Source organism: Gavialis gangeticus, unplaced genomic scaffold (assembly GCF_001723915.1).
Source record: "Gavialis gangeticus isolate Ggan-Ray unplaced genomic scaffold, GavGan_comp1, whole genome shotgun sequence".
NCBI classification, from domain to species: Eukaryota; Metazoa; Chordata; order Crocodylia; family Gavialidae; genus Gavialis; species Gavialis gangeticus.
In genome coordinates, this window is record NW_017729012.1 from 5,034,858 (window position 1) to 5,057,506 (window position 22,649).

Consider the following 22,649-nt stretch of genomic DNA (forward strand, 5'->3'; position numbering starts at 1 on the left):
TAAAAAAAACCGTTCATGGAGTTTGTGTGTGTGTGTATGTATATGTATGTGTGTGTATGTATGTGTGTGTGTGTAATGTAATGTAATGTAATATATATATATATAGATATATATAGATATATATATATATAGATAGATATATATAAACTCTCTCTCTAGATATAGATATAGACAGAGTTCTATCTCTTGGTTTCATCCAAAAACATGCTATGCTATGGAACTGCTGTTTTATTCTAAAGGTTGGGTCACCTTAAGCTTTCTCAACTTGGGCAAACAAAAGCACTACTTGTTTAAAATCTTGTCCTGAAAGAAGAACCTGGTGACTGTCGCACCTTTTTAATGTACTTTGCACTTATATAGCACTTTCTATTTATTTAGAACAGTGTGCTTTATGAAAGTGAGTAGCCTAGACACTCAGGGGTTAAATGACTTGCCTAAAATGTAGTAGTAAGCCAGTGGCAGAATAAGGGTAGAACCCAACTCCTAGTTTATATTAATTTACATTAACTAATGTGGGCTTGTAAAAGTCTCACATTTCAACCCTTTATATCCATGCTATAAAGACCTGGCAAAGGGGGTTTATAGTGGAAAATGGCAGCGTAATTTTACCTTGTGCATCAGTACTGTAGTTGACAGTGTAGTGAATATTCTTCTCCTTTTTTGATCAAATGGTTTTGTTGATATTCCCAATTTTCTTTAGCCACTATGTACATTTAAGAATTGCCACTTCTAGACATTGTTTCCCTTGTTTTTCAACCCAGTAGTTTCTTTTCCTCATGACTTTCCATTGTGTGCATGTGTATGTGTGTGTTTGTTCATTCCATTTACAGATCACCCCTCACCATCCCATCCTACTGTAACTGTCTCTCAACCCTCTGCTTTTCTTGATGATGATGAATTTAGTGACTTTATACAAGGGCCCGTTGAAGCCCCAGCACTGGTGCCTCAACCCTCTTCCCAGCCTTTTCAGTCTTTCCAGCCTACCACTGAAGGTGGGCAGCTGCTTTCAGAAAAGGCTGTGGTCCAACTTCTCCCTTCAGTCCAGCTTCCAGTGTCATCCGTCCTGCATGGTACCATTGGGCAGGTTCCTTATTTCTCTACCTCTTCATCTTCACTCAATACCCATAAAACAGGTAACTCATTACATCTTCGTTATCTCTACAATTGAAGGTGGTATTTACATGGAAAAGTTACCAATGATGCTGTGCAGCTCAGTCTTGTAATACAGTAGAATAAAACTCACATACAGGTAATAAATAGATACCTTGAAATAGATTTACATTAAATCCTACTAATATTTTTTTTCTCACAAAAGGGGACTTCCAAGAGAAGATTTGAGTTGAATTTGTTTGTGTGTAACCTTTTCGTAATTTGCAATAATTTATTTTTCTCATGTGGGACCAAGTTTCTATGATCTTGAGTGATGTATTTCCTTTTTCTGGGGCAGAGAGCTGCACACTAGTGCATACAAAAAGAGGTTTTGTGTGGGCCTAAGAGAGGTTAAATAGCATGGCATGGTACCATTCATTAGACAACTAAGTCTAGAGCTTCCTGTGTGTTGGGGCCTTTATTCATGAGTGTATAGAATAGGAGAGTTAGAGGAAAGGTGGGATAGGCATAAATGGGGTTGTTATGCTAACATGATGCTTGACTACATATTCCTTTTGCAGGGGTGCATTTGATGCCTGGTAGAATTAAGGACTCCTGTAGATTTAAGTTGGCACTGGATCAAATGCTTAGTCCTTTTATCCTGCTGTGAGGCAGAAGTGTTCATAATGCTGAGAGGGATTTCTATGCATTCCCTGTTCTGCTGGTTATCTTCTTTCTTGTCCTTTAACAGCAGTAACTGCAGAGTTGGGTCAGGTCATAGAAGAGGGTGTTTAATCCTAGTTGTATTGTTATCCTGAGCAATGACTGGTAGTCCTCCAGGGAATCAGCTGTTAATATTGGCACTTGGTAGGAGTTTGTGACTTTGAGGGAGAGGGAGTTTGTTATGGAAGAAGAATCCAAATGCAGACAAATAACCAAATACAAATTCCTCCTGCTGTTTATCTAGGCTCTTCCTTGGAGGAGAAGCTCTTAACTTATGATTTAAATGAATCTGGACAGGCTCAAAGCAAACTAAAACCATCTGAAGTTGGGCACAAAGCTGCAACCTCAGCTGCAAGCCAAGTTCCTCCCAGTTTAATTGTGAATAGCAGGGATACTGTAGGTGGATGTGGAAGTGGTACCACTGCTACAGAGGCACCCAAGGCTTCAGAACAAAACATAGCAGTTGAAGAGTGTGGTGAGCAAATGAAACATTTGACCAAATATAAATCTAATAAAATGCTGCTTGAGTGCTAACCTCTTACACACTAATTCTGAGACATGCTGCATAATTTTGCTCTGAATCCCTGCTTCAGTAATAATGCCTCTTGCTCCTTATTCTAAGTAACACTCCCATGATTTTGCTCAGGATTCTTTCCAACAAGAACTTACTACTGTGAACCCTTTCAGTAAGTTTATCTAATCAGCTTCTCTGCTGTCTTTAAAACATTCTTCCCTCTTATTTCAGCAAAGCCTATTCAGTTGTATGTGCTTTTATTAGGTTGGGGCCAGGGTCAAAAATGCCAAAAAACCTGACGGGAGAATTTTACTGCTGTTGATGTTTCATATAATGATGAGTCTTCATCTTTCTTATGAAGAAAAGTTCTTATGATGCTAGGACTTGGCTTGATTAATATCAGTTTCCATAATAAATATCCAGTCATCTTGCATGTGTCTCTCGCTAAAAAAGCCTGCACTTCAGAAAACAAAACTCTACCAGAAACAAAGACAAAAATGTGATCGTTTAACAGACTGAAGTTTTTACTACGTTTTGGAGTCATGCTTGATCACATCCTCAAATTTTCTACTCAGATGTACTCCAGTATATTAAGAGGTGGTCCTAGCTTTATATTTAAAGGTCTTTGGAAGACACCTAGATCTTTTTTTTAATTATTTTTTTTAACAGATAACTGAACTTCAAGTCGTGCATTTTCTTAAAGGACTGGTATCTTGCCAGTATCTTCACTTTTAATTAAAAATCCTCTCTGTACTACTTTGATTGCTGCTTTGATAACATTGCTCTTAACAGTTGCTTTTAACATTAAAAACTGTTGGCTACAGGATAAAATTGAAAAGCTCATTAGAATAATTTAAGAAGCACTTTTAGCAGGTGACGTTAGCCATTTGCTGCGTGACTTTATTTCAAGTGCATCTGCAATGCACACCGTGAAATAAGAGCTATTCATTTATTTACTGTGCAATTAATACAACATAATATTGTCTTTCATATAAACGTGGCTGTCCTGCAGTTAGCTGCAAAGATAGGAAAAGAATTCGAGATGTTTAAGGAAGCGAAGAGATTTTGTTTGGAAGACTTGAACTTGATGGGAACTTTTTTGAGACAGGAGGTCAGTCTGGGAACAGGAGTTTCAAAAGGAGGTTGTGACGCTAACATATCTGTACTGCAGCCCAAGTACAAACAGTTACAGAAAATGGTTCAGAGTATTATTAAGGGATTTGAAGGCAGAAAAGGAGCTTTATTTAAAAAACGTGGTAAGAAAACTAAAGTGATAAAATTATAATTTTGGGAACAAGGGAGTGGGGGGGTTTTTTGGTTGTTTTTCTTCCCAAGCAGCTGGCAGATGGTGGCAGACTTCTGCGAGCTGGAAGTTACCAAGAGACCAAATCTTTTAAAAGACTGGCAATGTACAAAGCAAGGGTGTGAGGAGGAGAAGAAAGGAGGGGCCAGAATAGGAGACTCAGGGGCTAAAATTATATTGGGAATATACAGGGGAAGCAGGAATGGAAGAACTGAAGGAGACAGAGGAGGGAAATGAGAATGTCTGAAGATGAATGAAGAGCAAAGAAGCTACAAGTGACAGCAAACTTCGATTGAAAGAAGGAAGCAAATATCTCTTACTTGGCTGCTATGGAAGAAGACAACCTGTCTTCAACACCCTTGACAGTGAGGGATGAGTGGAAATTTAGACTTTCGTGGTCCAGAGGGAATCCCTATAGAGTCTAAATTAGCTAAAGGATGAATTTGGAGAATTCATTACTTGTCCTCAAGTCAGCAACTGGCATACACGAGGGTCCACAGCTGGCCTGCAAAGAAATGAAACCTGAGATCTGAGAGAGCTGGGGAGAAATGGAGGACAAAGCAGTGTTCCAGATCCCTGTGCTTTTACAGCAGATCTCTGTGGGAGGAGGGCCAGCAAGAGGGAGGGCAAGCACACAAATCAGTTAGGAGAGAATATGCAAGTCAGGGTTCTTCAGAGTGGAGAGAAGGTCACTTCCTGAGTAATGCTTTTATGGGGTGGGTGATCAGCCATAACCAGGACATGGGTGATATAAGGAGGATTATAAAAATAAGAGGTAAAGAGCAGATAATTGATCACCAGCAGGAAAAGAACAGGCAGGAAAAGGAAAAGTGGCAAAGTAAAAAGGCTGCAGAGGTCAAGAGTATGTTAGAATATTGACTGAGGTCTTGGGCAAGGATCAAATCCAGTGAGGGGCTGTCAGACCAGGGGGAAAAAATGTCAAACTCGATTTGCCTGAGTGGTGATGGTGGGAAATGAACATAAGTTTTGAATTTGGAGAGTGAAAGCATAGGGGTCTGGAGAGGGCAGACTGTATTGCTGGAGTCTTGCAATAGCAAAGGACTCATTCAGCCAGAGTGGGTAGATGTAATAAGGCAATGCATATGTGTTTGTTTGTTTGTTTTTTTTGCAATGGGGGAGGAAAAGGGGGATTAATGGGGAAAGCCAGTACAACAGATTATGTTTGTCGCTTTTACTAGGAAGGATTTCTTTTTTTAATAAAGCAGTGAAGCATCCCTAAATTTGTTTCAGAAGATACAAGTTCAGTTACTCCATGAACGACTAACTTCCTTCCCATTCGCCTTATGCCTGTAGAAATGGGAGAACTATTTATGACATGTTTGAAATTCATAAGACCTGTGCTTCTTTTCAAACAGCTAAGGTTGGAAAATGAATAGCTCTTTATCTCATTGTGTGCAGTTAATTGTGTTTGTTACTGCTTCAAGTCATACTACTTTTCAGGGAGAGGTAATGGATTTTTGTGTCTTCTGTAGCTAAACTGTTCCATGTGTTGGCTGAAGTACTAATATACATGATGGGTATCTTCCTATTTTGAATTAGTGTTGCTAAGATGATTGTTTCTTTTTTTCTTTTTCCTTCTAATGAATGGCATACTTTTAGGTGTTGGAGTGTTCCCTTCACAGGAGCCAATCCAGCAGATAATGCCACCTTGGATTTACAATGATAACGTGGTTCCAGGTAAAAAAATATTTTGCAGAAATATTGTTTATAGATAAAAAAAAATATAAAAAAATCTGTACACCACATGCTCAATCTTTTATGCCGATATATATATATATTTTTTTAATCTATTATAAAAATTCCAAATCCCAACCTTTTTCAGATTTGACATAGACCTTTCGAATACTGTAGCTTTTGTTCTTTGTTCTTGGCTTAAAAAATCAAATACAGATATCTTTTTCCTGAGGTGAGTAATACTAGTCTGTGTGAATGTTTGAACAGCACTTGTTAAGAATAAAGGTGACACCAGCCAATGAAACAATCCAAGTTGCCTTGTGGCATCAAAAATAAAGGAATAGGTTTTTGAACCAGAAAGATCTGGTATGATTTTCTAATCTGACTGGCCTAATGCAAAAAGATGACCTAGCTATGTCCCTGGTAACTACAGTACTGTTACTCCTTTGAGTAGGACTGTGAACTGTCATATTTTCCATAGTGGACAACCACATGTGGTGTGTGTAAATGCAAACACACAAGCTTAACTTTAGGTGTCCATTCAGTCATGTAGTTGCCACACTTCCAGCCACCGTTGTTTGCATTGCAAAGTTTGTCTGAACATCTGCTGGCTAATATCAGCATTTTTTTTTCCTTTGGCTACATGTAGGAAGTATGGCTGATTAAATTTCTAGTCCGCTCATTTAAACTGTCAATCAGGTTTTTTAAAAATCCTCTCCCAGGGGCTTGGTTAGTAGTAGTATTATTGTCTAAATATGTATGATATTTGTTGGCTCTGATAGCAGCATTAGCAAACCACACCAGTGACGAGGGTCATCCTTTCCAAGTAGGGCATTGAGGAGACTATTCAGACAGTGTTTTTACCTTATCTCAGACTGGGGGACAAACTGGCAAGCATTTGAGAACATGTTTTTGATGCATAACCTAGCTTTGGCACCTTTATCTGCATTCAGAGAAGGCAGGAGTTTCTTCAGACATAGTCAATATTTAATCTTGAGGTTGTAATGATGGCAAATTATCCTAGGAGGAATTGCCATTGTTGATACTCTGTTTTTTGTGGGCTGTCTCCCTCTAGTATCTTGTAATTAAGCAGACTCATTTCTTAAGGTTATTTGCTTTCTGTATGCAAGAAGCATAGTAAACAGGAAATGAAGTGTCACGCTAAATATTGATGGTGCTGAATTTTAACTACATAATGCTGCTGTGGCTACCTTTTACAAGGGTTATCCTGAGACCTTGTTATGAAAATATGCAATGATATTTATAAAAGAGAATTAGTTGTGCTTTGTATCTATTTGTGTGGATTTGCATAGGTGTCAGTGATCAGTTGATACCCAGTTTCATGATGACAGTGTTAGTCTTAGAATACAAGTCTTTTATTGCATCGAGTAGGTACAGTGAATCTGCTGAAATCTGGTGAGGCTTAAGGTAATTTCTTTTAGTGTCTGAAGGAATAGCTAGAAGTCTTTTGTAATGTCAGATCCTGAATCATGCCATGTAATAGTTCAGTTACACCTGCAGACTTGATCTCGTTGAGTGTCTTCTAAATTTCTGAAAACCTATTGTAAGCAGCATGTTTCATTGACTTGCATGTTCAGAGAAAGGGAAATGGGAAATTTTGGCTAGATGTTCTCTTGGGTAGTGATTTGTTCACTGGGAAATATCTTGATATAAATATGGATGCTGTTAATCATCTCAGATTTAAGTGTAAGTTGTTTAATGAGTCGTGTTATTTTCTTTTCCTTGCGTGATACTGAAGGATACTTCCAACAGGCTTCAAGTTTTTTGGCAGAGTTGCACGCAAGATATTTATGCACTTTTTTTTGATAATTAACATTACTCTCTGGCTCTTGGCTTTTTTGGAAGGAAACTTCTTTTGTCCTAACCTGCTTGTTTCAACTTGAATATCTAATTTTAGTCCAATATAAACACAATGGGAGGTTCAGACATGATGCCAGAGCATGGGTGTTTCATCAAATGAGTAACATTCCATGTCAACAATATTGTAACCCTTAATGTAATTTTATGGTTGGAATGGAAAATCACTTGAAAAATATGCAGTTTTCATCATCCAACACTGTTTTCTTCTTAACAGAATTATATAAGAAAATTTTAGAAAACACTATGACTGCTACTGGAATAGATACTGCTAAACTCTATCCCATTTTGATGTCATCTGGACTTCCCAGAGAAACCCTTGGACAAATATGGGCGTTAGCCAATCGTACCACACCTGGGAAACTTACAAAAGAAGAACTTTATACTGTCCTGGCTATGATTGCAGTAACTCAGGTATGATTGACTAAGAATTTGCATCGGAGTGGAGAGAGAGACTAATCTCCCCTCGCTGCGTTGTAAATGACTCGTGCAACTCTTCTGCTGTATGTTGAGCCTAAACATGTGCCTGTGTTATACCACACGGTGAAAATACTGGCTATGCTGAAGTCCCCAGCAAAGTGCCTGTTCACTTCAGTGAAACTGTGATTTCACCCTCTGCATCTATAGCTGATTTTATTTCTCTCTCTTGATACCTGTTTGCATTTTTTTGCACATATATAATTGAATGTGTGTTTTCTATTCTGCTCTGTGCATACTTATTTAAAGGACAATACTGTGCCTACCACTATATATTTGAGGACCTGAACAGTAGAGGAGCTTTGCTAGCTGTTCAGTTTCAATTTTTGTTTTGGGTCATTAGTGAAATGTCGCACGTGTTTCTAGTTTTATTTGAAACTTGTGTGAAATCTCAAAAAAAACACAACACAAATCTTATCGTTGTCGTAGGGCTAAAAGTTGACATAAAAGAAACCTGGACTGTATCTTGGACAGTGAAGGTCAGTTCTGTTGTGCTTCATCAGAGCTGTTTGGGAGGGGACAAAACAGCAACAAATCATGTTCAGCTTGGCTTTAGCTAGTGGTTACCCAACCCACTGACTAAAAAGAGCGCAAGAAGTCTGAGTGAGTGTGTGAACCTGTCTGGGCTTTAGCACTGTGCCATAAGTTGTGTAAGCTTCAGCATCAGGTGTCTTAAGTAGGATTTACCTTAATCGCATCAAACTCAGACTCTTTGCTTGCAAAAGGCAGAAGTCAAGGGTGACAGTCTCTGCTGCTTCCTAGTTCACTGGCATAAATTTGGCTGGGAAACAACACCTAAAGAAGGAATGCTTGTGTGTAACATGCACTGCATACAGCTGTCTCTATTTTTTCCCCCTGAACAGAGAGGAGTACCTGCAATGAGTCCTGACGTTTTAAACCAATTTCCAACTGCCCCTGTCCCTACTCTAAGTGGATTTCCAATTTCATTACCTGCTACAGTGAGTCAGCAGCCTATGATGCCCTCTGGACCACCAGTCTCCATGCCTCTGAACATTGGACAGGCAGTCATAGGATTAAACATAACAACACCAGTGGGTGGAGCTACAACACAGGTTTCTAGTAGTTTCATGCCATCTTACCCTACAAATCAGGTTGGTGCTCTTTGTATTGCATGATAAACCTGTTATCTCTGAAAAGGAATTAGCCCAACTTTGTTTCAGGGCTTTGTGACGAAAACTGGATTTTAAGTAAGCCATAAAAATGAAACGGAAATCTAAAACGTGCCCATTTTGGCAATGTAAAACCACATTACTGTAAGCCACTTGGTTTCAACCTGTCCAAGTGAAATGAAAAAGGATTGGTTCCATTTTGAAACTTTCCTGTCACAGAAGGTGTTTCTGGTAGCTGAGATGATACAGTATTTAAAGTGAGTTGTGTTTAAACAAAACAGGGGTGTCTATTACCTGACTGGTAAAATGAAAAAGAAGTTCATTAGGTAGGAAAGAAAGTTTGGCCCCAAAGACAAAGAAAAAGATCTGCCTAATACTCAGTGCTTTCTAGAAACAGAAACTGATCTTGGTAGTCAGTTCGGTTTGTCCTGAATCCACATAATTTCTTTTGATGTGTTGCTACGTGTACTTAGCGATTTGCCTGCATAATGTTCTTCCTATATTCAAAGATAACTTGGCCGATTTTAATTTTAATGCTTTTAGTATCTGGGGCATTCATGTGAACAAAATGAAATTTTATATTTAACAGATCTTTTGAACATGTATTGCAACCCTAAACCTCTTCTAGGTTTGTAGTTTTCAGCATTTATTTACCATGGTTGTGTGGAACAGGATCTTCGAAATTTGTTCCAATTTTTCTTGAAGCCTGAAAAATTAGCTACGTGGTTGATTTTTGATCTGGACTTCTCAATGCTGGTTGATTTCCCTGTAATGTCAGGTTTGTTTTCGGCATAGTCTTCGCTAATACAGATATTCAGGGAACTGCGCAGAAGTGTAGCAATCACCAAATTTAGTTTACAGATTTTTTTCATGTTGTGCAACTCCTTATATCTAGAGTGAATTGTAAATATTACCAAGTCTTCATTTCATGCTTCGCCAGCCTTGTCAGGTGAGTTACAGGAATGTTAAGCAACAAGTAATGATTTACATGAGTTAATGTATCATAGTTTGGAGGAAAGAAAGCAAGAGTGTGTGGCCCTTTATCCTTTATTTCCATGGTTAGATAAGAATAGAAATTGTTGCAAAGCTATATTGCAGAAAGCAAGAATATCCTGATTCAAAGCTAGTAGTAATATATCATCATTAGATTAAATAGGACAACATGCGAAAGATGGAATAGCTGAGTTGTCTGGCGTACATGAAATAGCTTGAGTCTTTCTCAGATTTTTTTGAAACAATAAAGAGAACTGATATCACTCAGCCATGGCACTCTGGGTTATACCTTCATGGTTTCGGTGCTTGAAATATAAAAACAAAATATGTGTAAGCCTAGGTAATTGAAAAATCCATGTTCTGCTGAACTGAGCAAACATTTCTGGATGCTTTGGAGTTGTGCCCAATATATCCACTCTGTAACTGCTGTCTCCTTCTCTTGACTTCTGGGATGTATGCCTCTCCTGTCTGTCCTCTGTAAATCTGTCCTGACTTTAGTATATAGCATATTGAATGATCTTGGTACTGGGTCTACTAGTGGCCACTAGCTCCTATGGAAAATAATTTCAGCTGCAACTGCTTCTCTCTCAAGTCTGTTATGACCTCTTTGTTCAAAAGAAGGATTAAAAAGTTGCAACCCAGGAATGGAAACTAAAACATAAATTAGCATTCATATGTCAGAAATAATAAAACCAAAAGATCACTTATCATCTGCTGTTCAAAGTAGGCTGCACCTGGAAACCTTGTATAAGGCAGTGTAGTGTCTGATCACCAGACTGATGTGGGGAGTTGAAATTAAGTGCACCTTGCTAGTGCTCTAACTTAACTGGCTGTTCTTCTGTGGTATGGTAGACCAGAGGTTCTGTGATAGGCCTATTGATTTTAAAATATGAAAATCAGTAGTACAATTCCTACAGCATTTCCTCTGTTTTAATGGGATGGCAAATTTAATTATCCTTTCCTACAAATTCCAACTTTCATCGCACCACAGAACTTTGTATTGATAATGAGTAGGCATATCGCTAGACTTTGTCAGGAGGAAGCTGGAGGCATCAACTGTTGGGTAGCGGCAGTGTGTAAAAAAAAAAAAAAAAAAAAAAAAAAAAAAAAAATGTTGGCCTTGAAAAGCGTAGATGATAGGTTGGACATATCAGATAAATACAGCCGAATGTCAAAATATTCGGCACTGTGCAACCTAACAGCGTTGATGCTGTAATTTGCACCATCAGTTTCTATAGCACTGTAATACCAGTGATGGGTGCAGTTACCACACTGACACCCTTCTTGCCTGTTTTAATGCCTTTTACTTAAAAGATTTCAAATGATACGCAGAGTAAATAATCTGGCATCTAGAAATGGATCTTCAGAAGCAAGGTCTAGGTATGTTGGTGGGACAGTGGGAGGAACTTTGTACAGAAGACGCTCTGCTTATTTCATGGATGAATAAAAGGTGTCAGCTTCTAACACACAATTCACTCTGTCCGTAGAGCTGTAGAAGAGTGAGATAACAATAGATTTTGTTCACGTGGACCAGTTCAGTATCATTTAATGCCTTTTTGTAGGGCCTTGTCTAGTCCCTTTTTTTTTTTTTAATTGTTGATCTTTATTTAAGGCTTTTTCAGTGGATTTATAGGCAGGTTGCTAATTAGGTGCATATTTCTGTATATATTTTTAAAAATCATTAATTTCTATGATCCAGGTAGTAAAACCAGAAGACGACGACTTCCAGGATTTTCAAGATGCTTCAAAGTCTGGCTCACTTGATGAGTCTTTCACTGACTTCCAAGGGGAGGTACCTGGATCATCCAAACCCACCAGTTCTCAGCACCGGAGCAGGTAGAGTAGATCTGAGGGTGTTTTTTTCCAGAAAATTAAAAATCCTTTAAGAAATGTTTTCCACCTTTTTAACACGTGTTTTGTACCATCACCCCATATTGACTCTGGCAGTTTTTATCAATGGTTTCAGAAATCTTAATTGCAGTGCATCAAAACTGACATTTGATGTACCATAGATGGTTGGCCATTCTTGAGGATTTCATTCTTCATGCTGAGATAAATTGGATAAAAACGGTATGGAATAGGTTTTCAAGTGTTTATCCTGTTGTACTGGCAGTCGCAAGTTCTTTCACACGGTGAATTCAAGCTTGTATCTTTATATAAAGCTACCTACTCGATCCAGTACACTCAGGAAAACAGGTACTGAATGAGATAAACTCTGCACTTGGTATTATTTACTGTCAATAAAGGCTTGGCCCAGTGCCTACTGATGTCCCCTGCCTTTGAGCAGGTCCTTGGTATGGTCCCCAAACCTCATGCGATAAGGGTTGTCCTTCAAACTCTTTCTTTTAAATGGCTGTATCTCTCCACTGGGTAGTGTCTTTTAATGCATCTTACTCTGCTGTCTTCCATTTTGGCCTGACCTTGAATTGTAACGATTGCCTTCAAATTTCTCTTTCATTATGCTTTAGCAGTCTTCTAGGATTGTGGTCGCTCAACACCTTGCAAGTTATGTAGTCGTTATAGAATATTCCCATAGCAGCCACGGAATGAGCAGTGTGGAGTAGCAAAAACCCTGCTTCCTTGATTTAAGTCTAAATATTAACCTTTCACACAGCTGGCTTCCAGCTTTTAGTGTTCAAGAAGTCCTTAAATTGTATTCGTTCACGCTGTGTAGGGTAGAACAATATACTGCTTCCAATTACCTAACTATAATCAGTTTTGGGTACAGAACTTGTCTTTTTTTCTTTGTTGTATCAAGTGGGTAGTTCTTCTGTGCAAATGGAACAAATGGTTTAAAGGTGATTAGTGATTGCTAGTTGCTTCCTTGACAATGACTTCAGACAAAAATAGAGTGAATTGTTCAGCTGCAGTGTGCGTAAAATGACAGTTTGAGTCATAGCTTTTCATGAAAGGAATTTCATTTTGCTAGCTTAAATCAATAGCACTACATTAATCTGAAGGTGCTTCATATATTATTAGGCTTTGTTTTATATTCTTCTTAGTTTTGCCATTAATAAAATTATTCTATTAATTAAAGCCTTGGCAGAAGCATAGTTTTTGTTAAAAGCTCCATAATCAGAGTTGGATCATGAGACATCAGGGATTTCTCTTTTCCATCACAGTAGTTCCCTTTATTTGGTTGTAAAAGCATTCGCCTTTTGAACAGGTTGTTATGATGAACTATAGTCTAATTGCTTATGAAGCTTTATTTAAAAGAAAGCCATCTGTAGAGTGCTGATGATTAATCGTTATATTTGCTGAGATTGGATATCAAACCGCCTGTTTTGTGGTGATGTGAAATTAAATTATGTTACCATAAGCTCTATATACAAATAGAGCTTATGGTAACATAATTTACCACCCAATCTTGGCAAATATATTATATTTTGACATTGCACTGTGACATCGCATCACAGACCACCATTAGCAGGAGTGTGCAAGTGCGAGGTTTGTATGTTGCTTGTAAGCCACTGATAAGGCATTTTAAATGGCTCTGGAAGAATTCTTGCTGTAGGCCAAAAAACTCCATAGAAATCATTCACATTTTCAATGTGCATAGTATTGAATGGCATAAACTACAAGTAAAATGCAGTCATTCATATGTAAAGGATGCTGTTCTGCAGAGCTGCCAGGGTCTGATAAGGGGCGGGAGCAGGAAGCAAAGCTCTTACATTACGTTTTTAAATCTTTCAGGAATTGCTAACACAGGATTGGGTTATTACGGAAGCTTACTGTACAGAATAGAACGCATTTGTGCAGAAAGTATGTTTGTATAATTATGGAATAATCCTTACTTGGCTGAATAGATGGCTACCTGAACTTGCTGATTTAGCCTTGTGTAGAAATTCAAACTTTGCCTTTTGCTTATATTGGAAAAGTGGATCTGTTCTCATCTCATTTTTGCAATATGCAATGTAATATAATCAAAAGCGGAGACTTGGAAGCCCTGGGTTTTCAAAGTCTTATGCAGCCAGTGATTGTTACTCTTTTTCTAGTCCTTTCAAGGATACTTGTACTTAAGTCATTGTGGGTGATATGATTGATGAAACTACAGTGTTTCACAAGGACTTGTGTTCTCTTCTGGCTCAACAACTGCTGTGGCACGTATCTGAAAAGTTTCACTCCCTTTTTTTTTTTCCCATGTAAAAATTAAGAGGTTTTAAGGCACCTTTCTTCTCTGTGGCCCAGTGGACTATAGTTAAAATTTCAGTGGGATAATAACTTGTCTAAGATGAATGGGGCTGGCATAGGGATATTATTACTGTACAGCTCCTTTGTAAATGTAGTTTTAAAATGCAGTAGTCAAATGAGTCCTTTTATCAAATGGTGGGAAAAACATGTGTTTTAAATATGTGAGCACAACCAGTAATTCATGTCCTAATTTCTGTTTGCCTTAAATTTTAGGGAGGATTACAGATTTCTTATGGTGCATAAAGGAACTATGAGTCTATGTGTCTTTTCTTTTCTCTCCTTTTTTTTGCCTTTAGTGTTCCTTCTTTGCTAATGCCACTATCTGGCACTAAAACACCTTCTTCAACTGATAAATACGCTGTGTTTAAAGGAATTGCTGTTGATAAGCCTTCTGAAAGTGCAGCTACACTTGGAGGTAAAACAAACTGTTGAATTGCATGTAATTTAACATTTAGCTTAATTGTTCATATTTCAGTGTTGCTTTTGATATTGGTATGATGTTAATACGCAATGTTTAGCATGCAAGATGATAGTATTTGTGCCAGTTTAATCTGCAGTATAGTTGATTGCAGCTTAATTTTGCAAATCTTAATGTAAATGATCCTTTTTTTCTTTGTACTCCAATAGATGGTGGAGACAAGTACAGTGCTTTCCGAGAATTAGAACAGCCGTCAGAGAGTAAATACCTAGGTAAGCATTTGGTCTCATAGAGCTGTTTTAAGGATTTTTATCCAGGTTTTTTAATGATCCTGCATGAACTGAAAAAGTCCCATTGCTGGGCTTCAAGGGTGGTGCTTCTACAGCTCCTCCAAACAGGTCAGCAGGAATCTTCCTGACGTCTTTTACGATCTTTATTAAAACTTTCCACAGTTTTTTGCGTTTGTGTGTGTTGTGGAAGACTAATCCCTCCATTGTAGGTGCACATGGACACTAACCTTGGATCAGTATGCGATAGGATTTTGTCGTCTTTTGATATAGGCTGGCTTTACGAGTGAGGAATTGTACATGCTTAGAAGTTGGTAATTGGGGTGTAAATTGTAATTTTTTCCCTTGTTTTGAAGCTTTATGTTGTTACGGTACATATAGCTCGCTCTAGTGCACTGTTTTTGGTGTGCGGAACCTTGCTAATAGAGTTGCTTATTTAGCTCAGAGGGGCCAGTTTGCCCTTAATCAATCATTTTAATTTCTGAGAGTATGTGAGAATTAAACCTAACAACCCTTTGACATACTACTTGCATGTAATTGCAGCCAGAGCAGCCTACCTAAGCTCTTTCCAGAGCATGCCATCTGTAATTCATCTACATAGCATAAGCAGCATTGGTCACCTTTTTAATTTGATGGGAAAGAAATCTTTGAAACCCTCTTGGTTTCCCACAGTGTTGCTAAGCTAAGCATAGGATAAATGCTTTGATAATTTAGCTTCAGGAGAAGATCTACTCTGAGGCTCTGCCTACGTGTTGTCCCTGTATTTAAAGAGGAGGAAAGGCTTCTGGAAGAAAACATATGCATGAATACAGAAAATATAGTGCCAGGACCTCTCGACCAAATTCTGTAATAGAAACCTGATTTGGGTGCAGAATTTGAGATTCATCAGCTTTCCAGGATCAGACATTAGAATTCATTTGTTTCACTTGATTTGTGTCTGTCTGCTTTATTACTTGTAAGGAAAAAGAGAGTTATTTCTGAATTTGCAAACTGTCTAGCTCTGATCACCTTTAACCCTTTCACCAGCTTACATTTCTAATGGAAAAGTTTGCAATCCGTCAGTAAGTTTAGTTTGCTGTGATGTTTTAATTTTGGTTAATGAAAGTCAATTTCACAAATTCTTTGTACTGTTGTTGGACCAGGTGAACTGAAGAAAAATTATATTTCAGGTGACATTCATGTCAGCTTAATACAGTTGTAACAAAAATCCTCTCAAATCTTCATAGCTTAAGCCAACTTAAAATGTCACATGGTGGTGTGGTAGCTATGGCAGCATTTGTGAAACTGACTTGAATCTTAATGGTGCATTTTTTTTAAATATGAATTGAAATCTGTGTATGCGTTGGGCATTTTGCTGTCTTGTGAAGTAATTGATGCATATTTTGTAGCAAGTGATATTTGTGCAGAGAGATGCTGGTGAATGGGTTAAACAAATTTAACAGAAAAAAATTGCACTTTGACTTTCAGATTGCTGTGAGATGATACATAATGTAGAATAAATTTCTGCTTTACTTCAGGGTTCATTCTCTGTGTGGTTAAAAGGTTTTGGTGAATCAGCTTTCTAAGTTTTTTTTTTTTTTTTTTTTTTTTCATACATTCTGTCTTTCAATACAAAAGAAACCCCTTTCTCCGAGTATTGAAATGATGGTCAGTTAAATTTCCTTATATTACATTCAGTTTGCAGTCTAAGAAATTATTTTAAACTTAAGACTGATTCTGTTACAGCTCGAAAGGAAGGTATACAGCTCTAATCTGTAGGTACCTAGATACAGTTGTAATCAGTCTTAGTCAGAGCTGGGAGCAATGCATCATGAAAATGAACAAGACCTGTGTTTTTAAGCTTTTGTAAACTTCTGATTGCTTGACTGCCTTTCCTCCATGTTTGGACAACCTGGGTAGGTGAAGGGAAGTAGGCTTTTAGAAGGAAGGTGTAAAATGGTCCACAAGGATAAGTTAGGATGTTGTTGAACTGGTATGCTGGTGGGTGTTTTCTCTTCCTTTTAGTTCAGTTCCTTATTGTGTAGAAAGTATCTTGTAATCTCTACCTTTTCTATGATCTTCCTTTTTTCCATAATGAATACAAATGTTTTTTAAAAAAGTGATTGTCTGGTATCTGAGGCCAGCTGCTGACTTTGCAGATCAGTCTGTTCCTTCTGTCCTCCTCTCTCAGCTTGCCAGTGCTGCTGCTGTCCTCTGAAGAAACCATGTGCCGTAGTTCTGACTTCAAAATGCCAGTATTTTGAAGTGAGGAGTGGTAGAAAAGGGGTGACGAGAATAGGTTTCTAGCAGAAGGTGTACAAGATCTACATTTTATAACAGAGCAGTGGCAGGTTCTGAGAACAGAAAAGGATATGTCCAATGACTAAACATGATACAGTATTGAGCACCTCCTAAACTTTTCACTTAAAAGCAGGTGTTGATATTAAATTCATGAAAGTGAGTTTCATGTGGTTTGAGGCTGTTATGTATTTGTAAATTTTTTGAGATGACAAAAATGGAGAAGTATTGAACTTTCAAAAATTGTGTGGCCTTCAGACATCTAATTTGCAGTTTAATATGCCTCCGTAGCTATGTATTTGAATAGGGTTTCATTAAAACATTGTGATGTTGCATGAAATAACTTGTTTGCATGGTGTGCGTGTGGCATGCCTGCTTTCATTTTAAGATCTTACATATTGTTCTGCTTTTTCCTCTCACCTTCAGGAGGAGATAGCTTTGCAGAATTCAAATCTGCAGGAACCGATGATGGATTCACAGATTTCAAAACCGCTGACAGCATCTCACCACTAGACCCATCTGCAAAAGAGAAAACTTTCCCTCCATCCTTCTCTTCCCTTCCTATCCAGTCAAAGCAACAAGCGCAAGCAAAACCGTCTCTGAATCTGGAAGACCTAGATCTCTTTTCCTCCCCTGGAGAGAACAAAACGCTTCCATTTCCACCTGCCTTTAGTTCTTCAAAATCAGCCTCTTTCCCTGCACCACCACCTCCAACATCTACCACTCAACTAGCACCCAGTAAAAGCTCAAGCGTGGCTGATGACTTTGGAGAGTTCAACCTTTTTGGAGGGTTTCCAAATTGTGCATCAGCTGGGGCACAAGATGATTTTGCGGATTTTATGGCGTTCAATAACAGTAGTGGCTTTTCTGAACAAAAAACAGATGACAAATACAATGCTCTAAAACAAGACACCAGTCCTGGTCCTTCAACAAGTTCTTCTCTGAGTGCGATGAAGGCTGGGCAGAATTGTGCTGCTGCTCCCACTAAATATGATATCTTCAAGCAGCTTTCTCTGGAGGGTGCTGGCTTGGGCTTTGAGGAGCTGAAAGACAACACCCCTTCTTCTGTGAAAAGTGATGACGACTTTGCTGATTTCCACTCTAACAAGTTTTCTTCCACGTGCAGTAATGCCGATAAATCCTTGGTAGACAAAGTAGCAGCATTCAAACAGGCTAAAGAAGACTCTGCTTCTGTCAAGTCTCTGGATCTCCCTTCCATTGGTGGCAGCAGCGTGGGCAAGGAGGACTCTGAAGACGCCCTTTCTGTTCAGTTTGACATGAAACTGGCTGATGTGGGAGGAGATCTTAAGCATGTCATGTCTGATAGCTCTTTGGATTTGCCAACAGTTAGTGGCCAGCACCCTCCAGCAGCAGGTGAGGAATTGGTTAGATTGCTCTGGTAACATAGGCAATGGGGAGATGTCAATAACGTTCCTCTGTGTGCTAAATTACAGTATTATGCACTAGTCTTTCAGCTGTGAAAGGCTTCTAAATGTGTGCACCTGCTAGTTGCCAACCCTTCACAGGGCAGTGTTGTTGTTTGTCTTGGGCAACTCTAGATTGGGCTGTTTGGATTTAATCCTAGTTTATTTTTGAGATGTGACCACGCAGTATTAACGAATATCCATTAGCGTTTGTGTCTCTGAAGAGATTCGAATGGAAACTCTTCAAAAGCAAACAGTGTTATCCCATGTGAGCAAACTTGATCAGTGGCATTGAGAGCCTTTCTCTAATCTTGTGGTTTCAGCTGAGCACCTGGCTGGGGGGACCTGGTCCACTCCTTGCTTCTGAAAATTTAGGCAGAACACTAATTTGCGTTGTCACTGAACAATTTTCCAGCCAGTGCCCTTTAAAGTGGGGTTGCTTCCACTATTAGCCAGCACTCAGTCGTATTGGAAACGAAGGTATTATAGACAGTGTTACTGTAAATGAAGTGAAACTAGTTACTTTAGAGTTAATACTCACTGGACGTAATCATGCAAAGAGCCTATATATGCTAGTATGGTAATCATTAGCTTATGGAGCCAAATTTAAAACCAAGTGACTTAACTATATCCTTATTAGGTTATCGATTACCCTTTTTAATTTCCCTTTATGAAAGTATTCCCAAGAGACCATGAACTAAGCATCTCCAATTTGTTTGCATATCATAATACAAATTTCCCAAGTGTCCTGTTTTTTTTTTTTCTTTTTATATGTACATAGAAAGAGAAAATGTAGTTCAACGTTTTGTGGCCTTTAATATTACGGGAAATATTACTGTGTTCTAGTGACAATTATTATAGAATTGAAGGCTTTTTTTGAATGGAGGGGCACACAAATTGTAAATGTAAAACTATTGCTGCAAGAATTGGTTATTTCCATATGAAATATTTCTTCCATTTTTGCAGAGATGGGTAGGAAAAAAGTACTGTAATTTTGCATTATATGATATTTTTAAGTAGGGGAGAATATTAAGTTGGTGACTTTGACATGGAAGATACTCTATAACAGGGTACAAAATATCAGGAATAATTTTATTAGCAAAGACATTTAATTTTTCATATTACTGCTTGGGAAAAATTCCAAGCTTAATGGGCTGTTAAAAATGTAGTACCTACAGAGTGTTGTTGAATGTTTACTTTGGTTTTGAAAGCACTTTTTCCTAATATTTTTCTAGCCTTTTTGGTGGTAGCTTGATTTATGTAGCTCTTCTCCTATATATGAGCTTCATTGGCCACAGCAATCAGTAACTGATAATTGCCATTTGTGGCAGGAAAGATATTTTTTGTTGCTGTTTTTGTTTAAAGGGATTAGCTAATCATGAGCTTGATGCAAAACTTTTGAACTCTGAAGTATTAATTAGAAGCTATTTTTCTGAAACCAAACCAAGAAAAGTCTGTATTCTTTCACGGTGCCAAGTTAGATGTTTTTCACAAGGAGAATTTTATTACACTTCCTCTTTTGGTTTCACAGTCGAGCTTGTTCTGAACCATATTTGTTAAAATATCTCAATGATATTTGTGCTCATGTGTTTCTTTATGTACGTTGGATACATTTCAAGCTATGAACCAGTGATGTTCAAGTCTTTTTTTTTTCTTTTTATCAGTTTACATAAAATCTGCTTTTTTATTTATTTTTTTCCTCTGTAAATTTAATGTTAGAAGGGGACAGTATCCCTTTATAGTCCTTATTACAAGGAGATGGCTGACCAGCCACTGGGAGTGATTTTTGTTGTCTGCAAGGACTGTGCAAGTATGTAAAATGATGAACTGGAGGAGCTGGGGCTTATTAAACTCTTTATTTGACATTTCTGGCACTAGCACAACGATACAGGAGTCTTACACTTTGCCCACTGAGAGTTTACACTATTGATTCTGGGAGTAAAGGGGCAGGTTTTCTGCAGTGGGGCGTAGGGAATGGAGGAAAATCAACCCTTCCAATTTGAATTACTTTAGCTTTTGGGGGGGGGGGGATGGGACCCTTTTCAAGCTCTCTGTAGAGGGGATACTGTCTCTTTAAACTTTGTACCAATTCTTTGTGTGGAAGGTAGACTGTACTAATGTTGCCTGATTTCTCTTGCCTATACTCAGTATAACCCTTTGAGCACTTGCTGCATGTTGTTGATTTTCAACTCAGCTGCTTCTTTTATACCAAATTTTATTTTTATTTTTTTTCTGACACTAAAGTGTTTTAATCAGCATTGAGCCATGTTGCGTGCATCAACATTGGTTTCAAATTCAGTTGGCGGTTGCAGCAAGGGTTTCTACCCTTGGCCATTTGTATCCTCAAAGGGTTATCCAATTTGCTGCACTTACAAATCTGTAAAAGTATCTTTTATTTGGCATTATTGGAAATTTCTGTATATTTTAATCAACACCAGGTTTTTTGCTGCTTTTCTAATGTCTTATTTCAACTAAACATTTTCCTGTGTGAATGTGCCTTCTTGAATCTGCTCTGATATCTCTCTTCTGCAAATATTGACCTGCATGCTTTATTCTAATGATGCCCTTAAGAGCTCCTATGTATCACTATCTTTTGTGATCTGTAAGTCCTGCTGTGTTAATAAATATTATCTTGGCATATTTTGAAAGTGTGGGGATGTCTGTGATTTGTTTTGTGATCCAGAAAGATCTGTGGGTGTTTTTTTCCCCCTGGAAAATACAAAGTTTAAAGCTATAGTATCCCCTTGAATTAGCCTGTCTGCTTCTAGCTCATTGTACACTGCACTACAGTTCTTTGAACACACTAAACTGGATGCCTTGACCTTCCTTCCCATGCACTTCGGAAACTTTAAATATTAGGCTAACCTTCAAACGGTCTCAATAGAAGTACATGAGAGAGTTGAGTCAGCAGGATGCCTGGCCATGGCAGCATGGGTTTGTGAATCCTTATTGCTAGGGAACGGTGATGGTTTGACAACGCTGAAGAATGAAATATCCTGTTTCCCACGTTCTGCCTCTTCTGCATTAATACTTCTGCCTCTTTACTCTTCTGCTGTTGATAACGAAGGTGCCAATTGTGGGGTGGGTTTTGTGATGTGGATCTAGAGTCCACCGAACCCTGACCGAACACATAAATAATAATCACGCATCATATATAGTCAAACCAGTGTTTTGATGAGAACTACCTTCATATACCCTGGAATGAACTTAACTGGTTATTTAAAAGCAAAAGGTACTTTCCCACTTCCCTGATCTAGCCTGTCCTGACTCAATACAGTTTAAACACATAGGTGGCTGTTAAAAACTTGCTGTAATTATTTCAGTGCCCCCCATGTAATCTGGGAATCTCCTGGGTCCTGGAATCACTAATGCTTTTCCTGTACTGCTGCTATTTTGGAGCACAAGATAAGATTATACAAACAATGATGAAAAACTTGTTGCATTCATACTTTACGACTCTGCTTGTAACATCAGGGTGTTCTGCCTGTTTGCTCTTTCAGTAAGAAGCCATGAGCAAGATTGAGGAGTATTTGGTTGCCAGATTTTGGTTTAAGTTGATATTTTTTTGGGCATACAAGCAACAGCTGGAGCGAGTGAGAAGAAACATTTTTCTTCTTCACACACAGCTTGATAAACCATAAAGAGGAAATCTGGTTTTTGTTTCATAGAGTTTATGTATTTTTGTCTTGCCCTCAACTCTTGTTAATCAGCTGACAGATGTAAACCCAGTGTTGTAGTTCTGTTCAAATAGTTCAGGTAACTGCACCTGAGGCTTGGGAGTGAATGAATTGGAAAATACTGGGTAGTTTGAATTTTATGTTAGTTTTCTCTGTGGTCTTGTTTAATATTTTTTGACTGTTTGGTTTTCTGTCCTTGCTTTATTTTCGTAAGTTTTGGCTGCCAGATCTAGCTTAGTGTAAAGTCTATGTGAATATTGGTGCTTAAAGGCTTTTCCATTTCTCTCATGAGGAATCTGACAACTATACACACAAATATGTGGAGTTTTTTGTGTGTCAGAGTACACAGCAACTCGCTAAATAGATCCAATTTTAGGACTCCAAAGAATTAAAGAGAGTTGTTTTATCACTCAGAGGGCTAAATGAGCACTTCAGTTTTGCTTCCAAAGCTGAGAGTAATTATCAAGCTCAATCACACTTTCTCATAAGGTGGGAAAAAAAAATCCTGTTTGGTCAAACTCTAATTCTACCACGTGGGAAGACTTTTTTTTTTTTTTTTTTTTTCCCCTTTTT

The 22,649-nt window shown here is 38.2% G+C and overlaps 1 protein-coding gene across 7 annotated transcripts in view; it reads left to right on the forward strand.

Annotated features, from left to right (window-relative positions):
- The window catches only part of SYNRG (synergin gamma), a 54,165-nt gene that overhangs the window by 9,059 nt on the left and 22,457 nt on the right, over positions 1-22,649 (forward strand). For 2 of the 7 annotated variants that reach the window (XM_019511084.1, XM_019511086.1), the window contains exons 6-14: positions 831-1,133; positions 2,057-2,287; positions 5,250-5,327; positions 7,420-7,616; positions 8,543-8,791; positions 11,502-11,638; positions 14,290-14,408; positions 14,621-14,683; positions 17,402-18,349. In XM_019511084.1, the coding sequence (XP_019366629.1) occupies positions 831-1,133; positions 2,057-2,287; positions 5,250-5,327; positions 7,420-7,616; positions 8,543-8,791; positions 11,502-11,638; positions 14,290-14,408; positions 14,621-14,683; positions 17,402-18,349 (2,325 nt within the window). The remainder of the gene's footprint in view (positions 1-830; positions 1,134-2,056; positions 2,288-5,249; positions 5,328-7,419; positions 7,617-8,542; positions 8,792-11,501; positions 11,639-14,289; positions 14,409-14,620; positions 14,684-17,401; positions 18,350-22,649) is intronic. The other 5 variants (XM_019511089.1, XM_019511092.1, XM_019511090.1 and 2 more) reach the window with 4 other exon arrangements.